Below are 17,001 nucleotides of genomic sequence, written 5' to 3'. Positions count from 1 at the left end.
TTTTTAAACTCTATTTTGTCTGAGATAAGTATTTGTATTATAACTTTCTTTTGCTTTCCATTTACATGAATGCATTTTTTCATTCCTCCATTTTCAGACTTTGTGTCTTTATATCTTTCATGCAGCATATCATTAGATCTTGTTTTTTTACCCTTTTAGCCACTCCATGTCTTTTGAGTATTGTTTCTTTTGCATTTAAAAAAAAAATTGGTAGGTCTCCATGTTTTGTCATTTTCTTAATCATTTACTGTTTGTTACTGCAGTTCTCTTTCATTCTTCTTTTGCTATCTTTCTTTGTGATTTGATGAGTATCTTTAATGTTCAGTTTGGATTTCTTTCTTTTGTGTGTGTGTGTGTGTGTGTGTGTGTGTGTGTATTATAGATTTTTGGTTTGTGATTGCCATGAGATTTTTGTATAAAACTTTATGATTGCTTAATGTTGCTGATTTCTTAAGTTCAAATACATTTCAACTACAGTTATTTTTACTCCCCTCCTCTCATGTTTAATGTTTTTGACATCATATTTTACAGTTCATTGTTTTGTGCATCCCTTAACTTCTTATTATATATGTGTGTGTGTGTGTATACATACATATGTATGATTTGGCTCCTTTGTCTTTTAACCTTCCTACTAGTTTTATAAATGGTTTATCTACTACCTTTCTTGTATGTTTCCCTTTACAAATAAGATGATTCCTTCACAATCTTCATATTTTTTAGTTGTGGCCTTTTCTTTTGTACTTAAAAAAAATCCTTTTAACATTTTTTTGTGAAGCCCATTTAGTGGTACTGAGTTCTTTTAGTTTTGCTTGTCTGTAACATTGTTTCATGGAGAAGGCAATGGCACCCCACTCCGGTACCCTTGCCTGGAAAATCCCACAGATGGAGGAGCCTGAAGGCCGCAGTCCATGGGGTCGCGAAGAGTCGGACACGACTGAGCGACTTCACTTTCACCTTTCACTTTCACGCATTGGAGAAGAAAACGGCAACCCATTCCAGTGTTCTTGCCTGGAGAATCCCAGGGACAGGGAAGCCTGGTGGGCTGCCGTCTGTGGGGTCACACAGAGTCGGACATGACTGAAGTGACTTAGCAGCAGCAGCAGCAGCAGCATTCTTTCAAATCTAAATATCTTTGCCAGGTACAGTATTTTTATATATAGATTTTTAGCTTTCATACCTTTAACCTTATCATGCTATTGCTTTTTGATCTTTAAAGTTTCTTCTGAAAATGTTTATAATCGTATGGGAATTTGTTATATGCAGCCAGCTGCTTTTCTTGTGCTGCTTTTAAGAATCTCTCTGTCTTTAATTTCTGCCAGTTTGATTACAATTCATCTTGGTGTGGATCTCTTTGTGTTCACTGTGTTTGGGACTCTGCTTTCTGGACCTAGAAATCTATTTCCTTTCCCATGTTAGGGAAATTTTCAACTATTTGTTCTTTAATTAAATTCTCTGCTCCTTTCTCTCCCTCTTCTTCTTCTGGGGCCCCATGATGCAAATTATTTAGCATGTTTGATATAGTCTCAGAGAGCTTAAACCATCTGCATTTTTTTCAATTTTTTTCTAATCAGCTTTAGTGATTTCCTCTATTCTGTCTTCCAGTTGCTGATCCATTGTTCTGAATCATTGTTCTGAATCCTTCTGGTGTAATTTTATTACAACTATTGTATTCTTCAGTTCTGTTATGTTTTTAAAATATTTCATAATTTATTAAATTTCTTACCATAGTCACCCATTCTACTTCTGACTTTTTTGAACTTTCTTATAATCATTACCTTGAACTTTTTAGAAGGTATATTGCTTGTCTCCATTCCAGGTAGTTCTTCTTCTGGGCTACTTCCTTCCCATGGGACATATTTTTTCTTGCCTTATTTTACCTAATTCTCTGTGTTTTCTTTGTTCTAGGTAGTTCAGATATGTTTCTGAGGTTTGGAAAAGTGGTCTTACATAAAAAACATTCTATACGGCCCAGCAATGTACTCCCATCTGTTTACTGTATGTGTATCTTCTAATGTTCCTTATATGGGCTGCAAGGCTCTTTATTTATGGCAGAGTCAGCTACTGAGGAGCACTGATAACAGTGCTAGCCCTCAGATGGCTTGGCTGACAGGCCATGCCTCATACAGACTCTGATGGCCCACTAGTGGGTGAGACTGGGTCTTGGTGCAGCTGTCTGCATGGCCCAGGGAGTCATGGGACTGGTGTTGACTGGCAGGACCAGGCCCCAGGGTGTCTGGCTGCTCATCCCAGTGCATCCTGGGACTGTTGCAAGTTCATTGGTGAATGGTAAGCCCCCAACACTAATAAGCAAGGAAGAGGTTCTCAAAATGGTATTTCTTGTGAGCATGACTGTCCTCCTGGTACAATGAATTCCCAAATGGCTACCACCAGTCTCTGTGTTCCCAGAAGGAGGCCCAGTTGCCTCTTGGGGAGGCTCTGCAAGATCACACACAGTCTGATCCAGGCTCATTTGAAGTTACTGCCTCTGGCCTATGTTTCAAAGTGTGCAAGCTTTTACATTTTTTAATGTAAACATTTATAAATTTAAACTTCCTTCTTGTCACATCTTTTGCTGTATTCCATTCATAAGTTTTGGTAGGTTATATTTTCATTTCCATTTTTTACCAAGTCCAAGTACATTCTCCTTGATGCATGACAGGGCAATAAATCTGAGAGGTGAAGTGTTAAGGTGAAGAATACAACTTTACTCAGAAAGCTGGCAGACTGAGAAGATGTCAGACTAATATCTCAAAATAACCATCTTATTGTGATCTAAATGCCAGGTTCTTTTATAGAACAGAAAAGGGGTGGGGGTGAGGAAGTAAAGTAAAAAAAAAAAATGCCATTAATCTTACAAAAGTCTTCTGGAATAGCCAGCCTCAGGGAGGGGATGTGAAATTTTTTCCCTTGTTGTGGGACAGGGTCCTGAACAAAGGCCTTAGATAGGCCATTATGTATGATTACAATAATAAAAGCAAAGAAGAGCAAAGGTTAAAGTCAAAGATACAAGCCCAACTTGGAGTCAATATTGACTCTTCCCTGTAACACATTCATGTCAAAGTGTATTCTAAGTGCCCTTATGATTTCTTCTTTGTCATTGGTGCATAAAAGGACTTTTTAAATTTTAGCAATTTTGAGAAGTTTCCAATTTTCCCTTTGATTTTGATTTTTGAGTTTGTCCTGTGGTGATCAAAGACCATATTTGTATGGTATCTACCTTTTTTTCCCCTCCCCAACCCAATATCTACCTTAATTCTTATTAATTTTGGCCTAGCAAAATTAACTACTATTAAGTATCTATTATCTATTATGTAATTATATTATGAAGAATATTAATTTTTTTCATCTGTGACCTAACATGTGGTCTAACCTGGGAAATGTCCAGTATGCACTTGAGAAGACTATATTCTGTTGTTGTTAGATAGAATGCTCTGTGTATGTCAGTGAGACCTAGTTTGTCTTGTATTATTGAAGTCCTCTACTTCCTTACCTATCTTCTACCAAGTTGTTTAATACATTATTATGAATGGGGTATTGAAGTTTCCAACTATTACTATAGAAATGCCTATTTTGTATATGTCTTGCACTCCTTTCAGTTCTGTCATTTTTGCTTTGTATATTTTCATGGCTTCTTATTAGATGCATAAATGTTTATAATTGTTATATCTTATTCAAGTACTTAATCCTTTTTAAAATATAATGTCCTTCTTTGCCTATACACTTTTTCTCTAGAGTCTATTTTGTCTAAATTAGTATAGTCATCCCTGCTCTCTTTTAGATACTATTAGCATGGAATATATTTTTGCACCCTTTCACATTCAACACATTTGTGTCTATGGATGTCATGTGAGTCTCTTGGAGATAGCATATAGCTGAATCATGTGTTTTATGCACTCTGCCAATCTCTGACTTTTGATTAAAGAGTTTAATACATTTAAATTTAATAAATTACCAAAAGGAGGGACTTATTTCTGTAATTGTGCCATTTGCTTTCTATAAGCCTTTTAGCTTTTTTGTTCCTAATTTCCTGCATTACTTTTTTCTTTTGTGTCTAGTTGATTTTTATAGTGAAATGAATAGTTTCTGCATTATTTCCTTTTTTGTACATTCTATAGCTATTTTGTTTATGGTTACCATTGGGACTACATTTAACTTCCTATAGTTATAGAACTCCAAGTTGAATTAATACCAAATTAACTACAAAAATTGTAGTAGCAAACCACCTGTAATCAAATGATATCTTTTAAAATTGCTTATGAATTTACTTTAAGTGAGATCTTTATTTTTCCACAACAATTTGAGTTACTGTCTCATGTCCTATTATTTCACCTTGCAAGACCCCCTCAAGTGTTTCTTGCTGCAGAGGTCTCAGTCAGTTTAATCACTCAGTTGTGTCCAACTCTTTGCAACCCATGGACTACAGCATGCCAGACATCCCTGTCCATCACCATCTCCCAGAGCTTACTCAAACTCATGTCCATAGACTTGGGATACCATTCAACCATCTCATTCTCTGTTATCCCCTTCTCCTACCCTTCTGCCTTCAATCATTCTCAGTATCAGGGTCTTTTCCAATGAGTCAGTGATGCATCAGGTGGCCAAAGTATTGGAGTTTCAGCTTCAGCATCAGTCCTTCCAATGAATATTCAGGACTGATTTCCTTTAGGATTGGCTAATTGGATCTCCTTGCAATCAAAGGGACTCTCAAGAGTCCTTTCTAACAACACAAGTCAAAATCATCAATTCTTCAGCTCTCAGCCTTCTTTATAGTCCAGCTCTCACATTGACACATGGCTGTGGAAAAACCATAGCTTTGACCAGATGGACCTTTGTTGACAAAGTAATGTCTCTGCTTTTTAATATGCTGTCTATGTTGGTCATAACTTTCCTTCCAAGGAGTAAAAGTCTTTTAATTTCATGGCTGCAGTCACCATCTGCAGTGATTTTGGAGCCCAAAAAGATAAAGACTTTCACTGTTTCCATTGTTTCCCCATCTATTTTCCATGAGGTGATGGGACCAGATGCCATGATCTTTGTTTTCTGAATGATGAGTTTTAAGTTTTTTCACTCTACTCTTTCATCAAGAGGCTCTTTAGTTCTTTGCTTTCTGCTGTAAGGCTGGTGTCATCTGCATAACTGAGGTTATTGCTATTTCTCTCCACAATCTTGATTCCAGATTGTGCTTCATCCAGCCCAGCATTTCTCATGATGTCCTCTGCATATAAGTTAAATAAGCAGGTGACAATATACAGCCTTGACATACTTCTTTCCTGATTTGGAACCAGTCCGTTGTTCCATGTCTAGTTCTAACTGTTGCTTCTTGACCTGCGTACAGATTTCTTAGGAGGCAGGTAGGGTAGTCTGGTATTCCTTTCTCTTGAAGAATTTTCCACACTTTGTTATGATCCACACAGTCAAAGGCTTTGGCATAGTCAATAAAGCAGAGTAGTTTTTCTGGAATTCTCTAGCTTTATCATGATACAGTGGATGTTGGCAATTTGATCTCTGGTTCCTCTGCCTTTTCTAAATCCAACTTGAACATCTGGAATTTCACAGTTCATGTACTGTTGAAGTCTGAATTGGAGAATTTTGAGCATATCTTTGCTAGCATTTGAGATGAGTGCAATTGTGCAGTAGTCTGAGCATTCTTTGGCATTGCCTTTCTTTGGGATTGAAATGAAAACTGACCTTTTCCAGTCCTGTGGCCACTGCTGAGTTTTCAAAATTTGCTAGCATATTGAGTGCAGCACTTTCACAGCATCATCTTTTAGGATTTGGAATAGCTCAACTGGAATTCCATCACCTCCACTAGCTTTGTTCGTAGTGGTGCTTCCTAAGGCCTACTTGACTTCACATTCCAGGATGTCTGGCTCTAAGTGAGTGATCACACCATCGTGGTTATCTGGGTCATGAAGATCTTTTTTGTACAGTTCTTCTGTGTATTCTTGCCACCTCTTCTTAATATCTTTTGCCTCTGTTAGGTCCATACCATTTCTGTCCTTTATTTTGCCCATCTTTGCATGAAATGTTCCCTTGGTACCTCTAATTTTCTTGAAGAGATCTCTAGTCTTTCCCATTCTATTGTTTTCCTCTATTTCTTTGCACTGATCGCTGAGGAAGGCTTTCTTATCTCTCCTTGCTATTCTTTGGAACTCTGTATTCAGGTGGGTATATCTTTCCTTTTCTCCTTTGCCTTTTGCATCTTTTCTTTTCTCAGCTACTTGTAAGGCCTCCACAGACAATCATTTTGCCTTTTTGCCTTTCTTTTTCTTGGAGATGATCTTGATCCCTGCCTGCTGTACAATGTCATGAACCTCCATCCATAGTTTTCAGGCACTCTGTCTATCAGACCTAATCCCTTGAATCTATTTCTCACTTCCACTGTATAATCGTAAGGTATTTGATTTAGGTCATACCTGAATGGCCTAGTGGTTTTCCCTACTTTCTTCAAATTACGTCTGAATTTGGCAATAAGGAGTTCATGATCTGAGCCACAGTTGGCTCCTGGTCTTGTTTCTGCTGACTGTATAGAGCTTCTCCATCTTTGGCTGCAAAGAATATAATCAATCTGATTTTGGTATTGACTATCTGGTGATGTCCATGTGTAAAGTCTTCTTTTGTGTTGTAGGAAGAGGGTGTTTGCTGTGACCAGTGCGTTCTCTTGGCAAAACTCTGTTAGACTTTGGCCTGCTTAGTTTTGTACTCTAAGGCCAAATTTGCCTGTTACTCCAGGTGTCTCTTGAGTACCTACCTTTGCATCCAGTCCCCTGTAATGAAAAGGGCATCTTTTTTTGGGTATTAGTTCTAGAAGGTCTTGTAGGTCTTCATAGAACCATTCAACTTCAGCTTCTTCAGTGTTACTGGTGGGGGCATAGACTTGGATTATTGTGATATTGAATGGTTTGCCTTGAAATGAACAGAGATCATTCTGTCATTTCTGAGATTGCATCCATGTACTGCATTTTGGATTCGTTTGTTTACTATGACGGCTACTACATTTCTTCTAAGGGATTCTTGCCCACAGTAGTAGATATAATGGCCATCTAAGTTAAATTCACCCATCCAGTCCATTTTAGTTCACTGATTCCTGAAATGTTGATGTTCACTCTTGCCATCTCCTATTTGACCACTTCCAATTTGCCTTGATTCATGAACTTAACATTCCAGGTTCCTATGTAATATTGCTCCTTACAGCATTGGACTTTACTTCCATCACCAGTCACATCCACAACTGGGAGTTGTTTTTGCTTTGGCTCCATCTCTTCATTCTTTCTGGAGTTATTTCTCCACTGATATCCAGTAGCATATTGGGCACCTACTGACCTGGGAAGTTGATCTTTCAGTGTCCTATCTTTTTGCCTTTTCATGCTGTTCATGGGACTCTCAAGGCAAGAATACTGAAGTGGTTTGCCATTTCCTTCTCCAGTGGACCACGTTTTGTCAGAACTCTCCATCATGACCCATCCATCTTGGGTGGCCCTACACGGCATGGCTCATAGTTTCACTGAGTTAGACAAGGCTGTGGTCCATGTGATCAGATTGGTTAGTTTTCTGTGGCTGTGGTTTTCATTCTGTCCCCCCTCTGATGGAGAAGAATAAAAGGCTTATGGAAGCTTCCTGCTGGGAGAGACTGACTGTGGGGGAAATTGGGTCTTGTTCTGATGGGCAGGGCCATGCTCAGTAAACCTTTTAATCCAGTTTTCTGTTGATGGGCGGGGCTGTGTTCCCTCCCTGTTGTTTGACCTGAGGCCAAACTATGGTGGAGGTAATGCGGTAATGGCGACCTCCTTCCAAAGGCCCCGTGCACACACTGCTACACGCAGTGCCCCCAATCCTGCACAGGCCACTGCTGACCCACAGTTCTGCTGGAGACCTCTGGACACTCACTGGGCAAGTCTCTCGTGGGACCACTGCTCCTTTCTCCTGGGTCTTGTGTGCACAAGCTTTTGTTTGTGCCCTCCAAGAGCCTGTTTCCCCAGTCCTATGTAAGTTCTGGAGGCTCTATGGTGGGGTTGATAGCGACCTTCGCCAAGAGGGCTTATGCCATACCCAGGTCTACTGCACCTAGAGCCCCTGCCCCTACAGCAGTCCACTGCTGCCCTGGACCTCCTCAGGAAACACTCAAACACAGTTCTGGCTCAGTCTCTGTGAGGTCTCTGGGTCCTGGTGCACACAAGGTTTGTTTCAGCCCTTGAGCATACCTCTGGCGGGCATGGGGTTTGATTCTAAACACATTTTTCACCCCTCCTATTGTCCTACTTTGGTTTCTCCTTTGCCCTTGGATGTGGGGTATCTTTTTTTGGTGGGATCCAACATTCTCCTGTCGATGGTTGTTCAGCAGTGAGTTGTAGTTTTGGAGTTCTCAGAGGAGAAGAGGAGTGAACATCCTTCTGCTCTGCCATCTTGGAGTCAAATACAAATCCCACTTCTAGAGCAGGAGAATGAGTATTCTTTACATTGGTTGTCATGTTCAACAGCTATAACCCAAAATATTCTTAAAAGGTCAGAAATTCTCTGAGACACATCCAGATTCTCTGTTCCAAAGCACAGCCAGTGCCACACACACCTCATTTCCCCCAAAATGTCTGTGAGTGTCCAGGAGTCTCCAGTGGAGGTGTGGGTCAACAGTGGCCTAGTGGTCACAGTCTCTCTCCGTTTTTATTTCTGGAAAGGTCCTAATTTCTTTGTAACTTTCGAAGAACAGTTTTTTCCTGGATAGAAGATTTTTGTTTGTTTTTGCTGTTGTTGTTTTGTCTTTTAGCACTTTGAGTATCTATAGTCACTGTCTTGGGGTTCTGAGTTCTTAATGAGAAATTTCATAATCTTGTTTAGAATCCTCTCTATGTGATTATTCTATCTCTTTCTTGCAGCTCTCAATATTCTCTCCTTGTCTTTTGAAAGCATGAGTATTATGTGTTTCTTTGAGTTCATCTTAGGGTGCATTGAGATTTTGTCATATTTATATTAACATCTTTAATCAAATTTGGATAGTTTTCTGCCGTTAATTTTTCAAACATTCTCTCTGCTCTCTTCTCTGCACTGCCTCCTTCTGAGAGTCCTACATTGTATATGTTGGTAGATCTGTTGGTGTTCCGCAGTTCCAAAGATTTCTTAGGCTCTGTTCATTTTTCTTTAGTCTTTTCTCTTTGTGTTCCTCAGAGACACTAATTTCCATTATCCTGCTTCCAAGTTCTCTAATCCTTTCTTCTTTTTGCTCAAATGTGCCTCCCATGAATTTTTAAATCCCATTATTGTACTTTTCAACTCCAGAAGTTCCTTGAGGTTTCTTTCTAGTTCTTCTGCCTCCTGTTTGAGATTTCCATGTTTCACACATGTTCTCTTGACTTCATGATTTCTTCCTTTAGTTCTTTAAACATCTTTAAGCCAGTCATTTTGTTTTTGCTTTTCAAATATTACTGAGGGCCTACCCATAGGGGTTAGGCAGGAGGCCTCTGTGAAGACAAAGCAGGCGCCAGTGAAAGGCATTATTTGACCTCCTTCTGGAGGCAGTTTGTTGGTATGGCCACATTTGTTCTTGTGGCAGTTGGCAGCATGAAGATTTAGGTGAGCATACACTTGTGGGAGATCATTTATAGAATATATTTTGGGACAACCTTGCGGAAGGAAGTTCTCAATGATGCTACCCCACAGGCAAAGCACCAAATGCAAGGTGTATTATTTAGTTTTTTTAAAAAAATTGTTGATTAATGGCTCTGTGCTGAATATTAGCCTGATGTACAAACTGAAAAATATTTCAGGTGTTTCCTGATCTATTCCCTAGGCATACACTATCACTTTCTGATTTTCATGCATGTGCAGTTGCTTTGGAACGTCCTAGTATTTAATGTCTGGCCCCTATAAGGGGAAAAACGGAAGATGAAGTGGAGAAGAAAGGGCACTTGATATGTAAGCCCCTTGAAGTTACTTCATCCAGGGCAGAAGGGGATTACAAGGGTAGGGGGAGGTGTGTCAAAAATGGCTACCTGTTTCTTTGTCTGATTATCTGTGATCAGAAGCAGCTATCAGTGATAAGAACACAGGTCCTCATATTTGGAGGACAGGGTCCTTTTTGAACACCTTGGCTCCCACAAGCAACTTGTAAGCTGCTCTGTGAACACATGCAGAGAACCCTGCCGCACTGCTATGGGTGAGGATGGGTAGCTACCACTGTGCTAAGGTAAGAGTTGAAATAGACCAAAATAAGCCAATTTACCTAAGTCTTCACCTGGACATTGTAAACCATCAAGAGAAGTCAGAGTTCCAAAATAGTGACATCAGGCAGATTCTACCTGTGCAATTGTTATCAAGGTGGGGAGACAGATTCCTGATGCCTCTTAAATTTCCATCATACCAGAAATACACATTATAATCTAGAATCAATGAGTGAGTCTTGTAGAAAAGTCAGCTGGAAGCAGATAGGGTATATTTAACTTAACCAATTAGAAATAATGGAACATTCAGTGAGTATTTATATAGAGAGACCCTACTAGGTACTTTGAGGAATGCCAAAAGTTTAGTACATAGATTCTTCCTAAAGAGGTTGTATCCTTCTTGAGAAATACAACATATACAGAGAGGCATCAAAGCATAATAGTAAGTGAGAAGAAGTATAAAATATGTAGAATTACTCACAGCCATTACAGTGAACTTCCAGAAGAAGGAGAGTGTATTGTGAATTTAATTCATCAGAGAAGAGATCATCAAGTAGGAGTATTCCTGTGCTACTCCTAGGAAGGTGAAGACATACCCTGGAGATATTACAGGTTCAGTTCCAGACCACTGCAATAGAGCAAGTCAAATGAATTTTTTACATATGTTTGTACTGTATCATAGTCTACTAAGTATGTAAAGGAATTATGTCTAAAAAATATACATACCTTAATTTTAAAATGGCATATTGCCAAAAATTGTTAGGGCTTCCCTGGTAACTCAGATGGTAAAGAATCTGCCTGCAATGTGGGAGACCCAGGTTCAATCCCTGGGTTGGGAAGATCCCCTGGAGAAGGGAATGGTCATAATCTGAACCTTCAGTGAGTTATAGTAGTAACATTAAATAGCATTGATCACAAATGACCACAACAGATATAATAGTAGTAATAAAGTTTGAAATATGTGACATTTATCAAAATGTGACAAGAGAAATAAAGTGAGGAAACATTGTTGGGAAAATGGCACAAATAAACTTGCTTGAGGCAGGGTTGCCACACACCTTCAGTTTGTTAAAATCTCAAAAAGTTAGGAGCAATAAAATAAGGTGGGTGTGTATTCTGATCTAAAAACTATTAATAAGAGTTAAAATTTACCTAATACTCACTATGTGCCAGAGGCTAACTCATCCAATCCTCAGAACAATCCCATGAGTTGTGTAGGGGAAGCATTAAGGAAGCATTAAGGGATTTCCCGTAGAAGGAAATGGCAACCCACTCCAGTGTTCTTGCCTAGAGAATCCTGTGGACAGAGGAGCCTGGTGGACGGTGGTCCATAGGGTCGCACAGAGTTGGACACAACTGAAGCGACTTAGCAGCAGCAGCAAGGGATTTCCCAAGCTCAAGTCAGTCATGGAGCTAGAATTTGAATCCAGGCAGGCAAGTTCTAGGGCCCTGATCTCTGCTCAGTCCTTACTGAGCAAAATGGTGTGAGCAAAGAGTAGAAGTCAGTGTGTGATACATGAGCCAGAGGGAGCAGAGGGGTACACTGACAAGCGTGACAGTAATTTGCACATTTTACTGTAGGCCGAAGTGGGTCCACATGCAGAAACTCTTTGTTTGATTGAGTTGCAGATTTAGGACATCCATTATATTAAGAAATTTCTCACTCAAATTACTATAGTACAGAAAAACCGTCATATAAAAAATTTTTGATTATTATATACATCTTGTAATTGCTTAAAGGGCATGCTAACTTTTTTCTCTCATTTAGTTTTTATCTGATTGGAGCAAAAATTCTATATTGTGAAATTTCTGGAGATAATGTGGCCTGGAGTGACAATATCCCAATTTGTGAAAGTAAGTATGTCTTCCCTTTAGAATATAGAGCAGCAGTTCTCAAACTTTATGACCTCTTTATGCTTTTAAATTAACATCGACACCAAAGAAATTCTCTTCATATGGGTTATGTCTATAGATATTTATTATATTGCAATTATAAATGAAAAGTTTTAAAAATAATTATTAATTCATTTTTAAGAAGTGTTAGCCTCAATACATATAAATATATGCAACATATTTTTATGAAAAGTCAAAAATTTCCCAAACAAATAGTGGGAATTGTGTCATTGTTTTATATTTTTGCAAGTTACTTCAATATCTGGTTTAAAGGAACACATTTGGATCTAGTCTACTGGAAATCAAATAGCTGTATATGAAAAACTTAACCATACATCATTGGAATGAAAGTGAAAAATGACAGTAATACTCAGTATTAATGTGAACAACCAATTTGTGAATGGAGATATTTATAAACCATAAAGTATTTTTCAACTAGCACTGAGTTAACTTTTTAATCACAAGTATATTTTAGCATTAAATTGTCAGCATCTTTCATGATGATAAGAGCAAAACTTAGCATGGCCTTGCAGATAAATATGTATTTCATATTTCAGAAAATAAGTTTTTTCTATATTAATGGCTTGAATTTGGGATAATACATATTCGCATAGAGGCTTTCTTCTAAATGGATATTGAATTCACAACTGGGGTATATTAATCATATGTTAATGAATTATATGAAGGCAGTTCATAAGACTTTGCTAATGCTGTCTTAATATTTTACTTTTACTTCATGTCCTTTTTCCTCCCTTTTTAAGTAATTGTGTGTGCAGCACCTGGAAATATAACAAATGGAAGATTCACCGTTTATAAGGAAGTATATCAATATAGTGAAGTAGTAATGTATAAGTGTAATCCTTCAAATGGACCAGATGAATATTCTCTTATTGGAGAAACCACCCTTATTTGTGTTGATCATAACAGATGGAGCAGTGCCCCGCCAGAGTGTAAAGGTAATAATATTTCCATGTATTTCCTCCTGAATCTAAATACTGTGGAAACACTTCAAAAATATTTTTATCTCCAAGTAAATAAAAGATTCCTGTGTACTTGCTCCTCCTGCCAAATTGACTTCTAATTTAGTTTAATATTGCTCAAATCAAATTAAAAGAGTTATAATTGTAGACTTCCCAACCAGTCACTCAACATGTTCTTGGCATTTCAACTTACACATCATGAACTACTGTGTATATGCATGAGCTAGAACTTTGGGATTTTTTTGTTGTTGTTGTTATTGTTGTTTGTTCGCAAGCATCAGAAAACTGAACACACTGCAGCTTAAGAAATAAGAAAGTTTTATCTTGTAATATAAGATCTCTGAGAGTTTGGGCTATAGGAACATTAAAAGACTAACCTTCTCACTGATAAGATTGTTAAACTCTGAACAAAGCTTATTTTAACAACTTCACGTTAACTAAAAGTGGGGAGACACTGGAGGGGATGTGACCCCTGACAAAGGATCCAGTGAATGATAGCAAAATATTTATTTTCTCCCAGTGTACATGAGACATTCTGTAATAGCATTTTTAGGTAATATTTTTAACACATTTATTTCCAAAATATTGAAACTAGTACCAGTACATTGACCTGATCACAATGGGATGAATGTAGAAATCAAACCAAATACTTGAAAAGTGTGCAAGACACTTTTAAATAACCCATGAGTCAAAGAAGCAGTCACAAGGAAAATAGAAACTGTTTTTAATTGATTAAAAACTAAAATTTGGTATATTAATATACAAAAATTTGTGGGATACAGCAAAAGTTTTGCTCAGGGGATCTTTATAATGTGAAATACTTATGTTGGAAAAACAGAAAAGTCTCAAATCAGTCATCTATGCTTCTACCATTAGAAATTTAAAAAGAAGAGCAAATTAAATCTACAACAAGAAAACAAAGGGAAATAATAAAATTGGAGAGCCATGAAATTGAAAAGAGAAACAAAACAGAGATAATCAAAGAAATCAGCCTGGTTTTTGGAGAATATGGATAAAATAGATAAATCCATAGACAGTCTGACAGGAAAACAAAGATAAAATCACCAATATCAAGATTGAAAAGGAGAACATCATAAAATATCCTATAGATGTTTAAAGAATAATAAGAAAAAAACAAACTACCGTATGCCTATAAATTTGACAACTTAAACCTTCTCACAAAGAGTACTGCAAACCATGTATCCTTACTGGTGATCTCTACCAAACGTTTAAGCTGTAAATCATGGCAGTTCTACACAAAGCCGCTCGGCCTCCCCAAGGCTCAGCAGTAGAGAATCCGCCTGCAACGCAGAAGCGTCAGGGGCCACGGGTTCCATCCCTGGGTTGGGAAGATCCTCTTGAGGAGGGCATGGCAACTCACTCTAGTAGTCTTGCCTGGAGAATCCCATGGACAGAGGGGCCTGGGGGCTCCAGTCTGTGGGTCACAGAGTTGGACATGACTGAAATGACTTAGCATGCACACACACAAACCCAAAGCCTTAAAAAAATACAAGAGGAGAGAATCTTTCACAGTTCATTTCAAGGACAGCATTGCCCTGATGCAAAAACCAGGTCTACAACATAATGATTCCACATTTACATATATAACAAGATGATCACCATGATGTCTAGTTCCCATCTGTCACCATGTAAAATAAGTACAGAGTTGTTGACTGTATTGTCTAGTCTGTGTATCATAACCTCATAACTTATTTATTTTGTAACTAGAAGATTTTGCATTTTAATCCACTTATTTTCCTCCTCTTTCCAGCCACCTGCTCTCTACCAATCACTAGGTCTCTGTATTCACGAATCTGTTTCCTTTTTGTTTTATTAGTTTATTTGTTTTATTTTGTAGATCCCACATATAACTGAAATCACATGGTGTTTCTCTGACTGACTTATTTCACGTTGCATAATTCCCACTATATCCATCAATGCTGTCACAAATGGCAAGATTTCATTCTTTTTATGACTAGGTAATATTCCATTTTATTTTTATTTATTTATTTATTTTAAATATTCCATTTTATATGTACCATATCTTCTTTATTCATTATTCTATCAGGACACTTAGGTTGCTTTCATATCTTAGGTATTGCAAAAAAAAAAAAAAAGATGCTGTAATGAAAAAAGGGCTGCACAAATCTTTTCGAATTAGTGTTTTGTTTTCTTTGGGTTAATACCCAGAAGTAAAATTGCTGATCATATGGTAGTTCTATTTCCCTCAGTCTATGGTTCATTTTATTTATTCCTATACAGTATCCTTTGAAGCAAAATTTAGCTATTCTTTAAATGCGTAATAGAATTCATCTGTGAACCCACGGAGTCCTAGATTTTGTTTACTGGAAATTATTTACTAATTCAATTTCATTACTAGTAATTGCTCTATCCCCATTTTCTATTTGGAGAAGGCAATGGCAACCCACTCCAGTACTCTTGTCTGGAAAATCCGATGGGCAGGGAGCCTGGTAGGCTGCAGACCATGGGATCATTAAGAGTCGGACATGACTGAGCGATTTCACTTTCACTTTTCACTTTCATGCATTGGAGAAGGAAACGGCAACCCACTCCAGTGTTCTTGCCTGGAGAATCCCAGGGACGGGGGAGCCTGGTGGGCTGCCGTCTATGGGGTCGCACAGAGTTGGACACGACTGAAGTGACTTAGCAGCAGCAGCAGCAGCAGCATTTTCTATTTCTTCTTGACTTAGCATTGGCAGATAATACGTTTTTAGGAATTTACCCATTTATTCCAGGTTTTCCAATTTTGGATATATAATTATTCATAGTATTCTCTTATGATCCTTTGTATTTCTGTGGTATTGATAGTAACTTCTCTTTTATTTTTTATTTTTTTGGATCCTTTCTTTTGTTTCTTGATGAGTATGGCTATATGTTTCTCAATTTTATCTTTTCAACGAGCCAGCTCTTATTTTCACTGATTTTCAGTCTCAATTTCATTTATTTCCACTCTTTTCTTTATTATTTTAACCTTCCACAAACTTGCAGAGATGGTTGTTCTATTTTTTATATATAGGTGTAAATTTAGATTGTTTACTTGAGATTATTCTTGTTTTTAAGGTAGGCCTGTATGGCTACAAACTTCTGTCTTAGAACTGTTTTTCCTGTGTTACATAGATTTGGAATGAATTGTCTCTATTTTCATTAGTCTTAAGATATTTTTTATTTCCTTTTTAATTTCTTCAGTGAATTACTGATCATTTAGTAACATGTTTTTTTGGTCTCCATGTGTTTTTTAGCCATTTTTCTTCCGGTAGTTGATTTGTATTTTCATACTATCATGACTGGAAAAGATGTTGGACCACAGACTCAAATGTAAAACCTAAACTGTAAGACTTATGAGAAGACAGAAAATATTTGTGAGTTAGCAGAGATTTCTTCAAAAACTTTAAAAGCATTATTCTTTAAAGAAAAAAACAAAAAACAAACAAAAAAAGACTGGATTTCTTAAAAACTGAGAACTTCTCTCAAAGACACTGTTTGAAGAAAGAAAAAACTTGTCATAGACTGGGAGAAAATATTTGTCAGGAACATTTCTGAATGGACTTCTAGCTATGATGTATAAAGAACTCTCAAAACACAATAAGAAGAAAGCAGCCCAGTTTACACAAAAAGGGGTAACATATTTGGATAGAATTTTTCCCACTGAAGAAGAATGTGGATGTTAAAAAAAGTACATGAAACATTGCTCAATATCATTAGTAATAACAGAAATGTAGTTTAAAACCATGATGAGAAACCACTAAGAATTTATTTGAATGCATGAAATTAAAAAGAAAAAATTAACAATTCCATGTTTTGGTGAGGATATGTTATATTTGGGACTCTTGATAACACTGCTGATAAGAATGCAAGTGATATGATCATTTGGAACACAATTTAGCAACTTCTCATACAATTAGACATATACTTAAGGTACAATTCAGCTACCCAGGGTAAAATGAAAACATGTACAC

The 17,001-nt window shown here is 37.5% G+C and overlaps 1 protein-coding gene across 1 annotated transcript in view; it reads left to right on the top strand.

Annotated features, from left to right (window-relative positions):
- Window positions 1-17,001, top strand: part of LOC133068896 (uncharacterized) — a 37,734-nt gene that overhangs the window by 13,738 nt on the left and 6,995 nt on the right. The window contains exons 5-6 of the mRNA XM_061159811.1: window positions 11,920-12,005; window positions 12,806-13,000. Coding sequence (XP_061015794.1) covers window positions 11,920-12,005; window positions 12,806-13,000 — 281 coding nt within the window. The remainder of the gene's footprint in view (window positions 1-11,919; window positions 12,006-12,805; window positions 13,001-17,001) is intronic.

Source organism: Dama dama, chromosome 14, assembly GCF_033118175.1.
Source record: "Dama dama isolate Ldn47 chromosome 14, ASM3311817v1, whole genome shotgun sequence".
NCBI classification, from domain to species: Eukaryota; Metazoa; Chordata; class Mammalia; order Artiodactyla; family Cervidae; genus Dama; species Dama dama.
The sequence above is the reverse complement of the archived record's forward strand: the minus strand, read 5'-3'. Positions and strand labels throughout refer to the sequence as shown.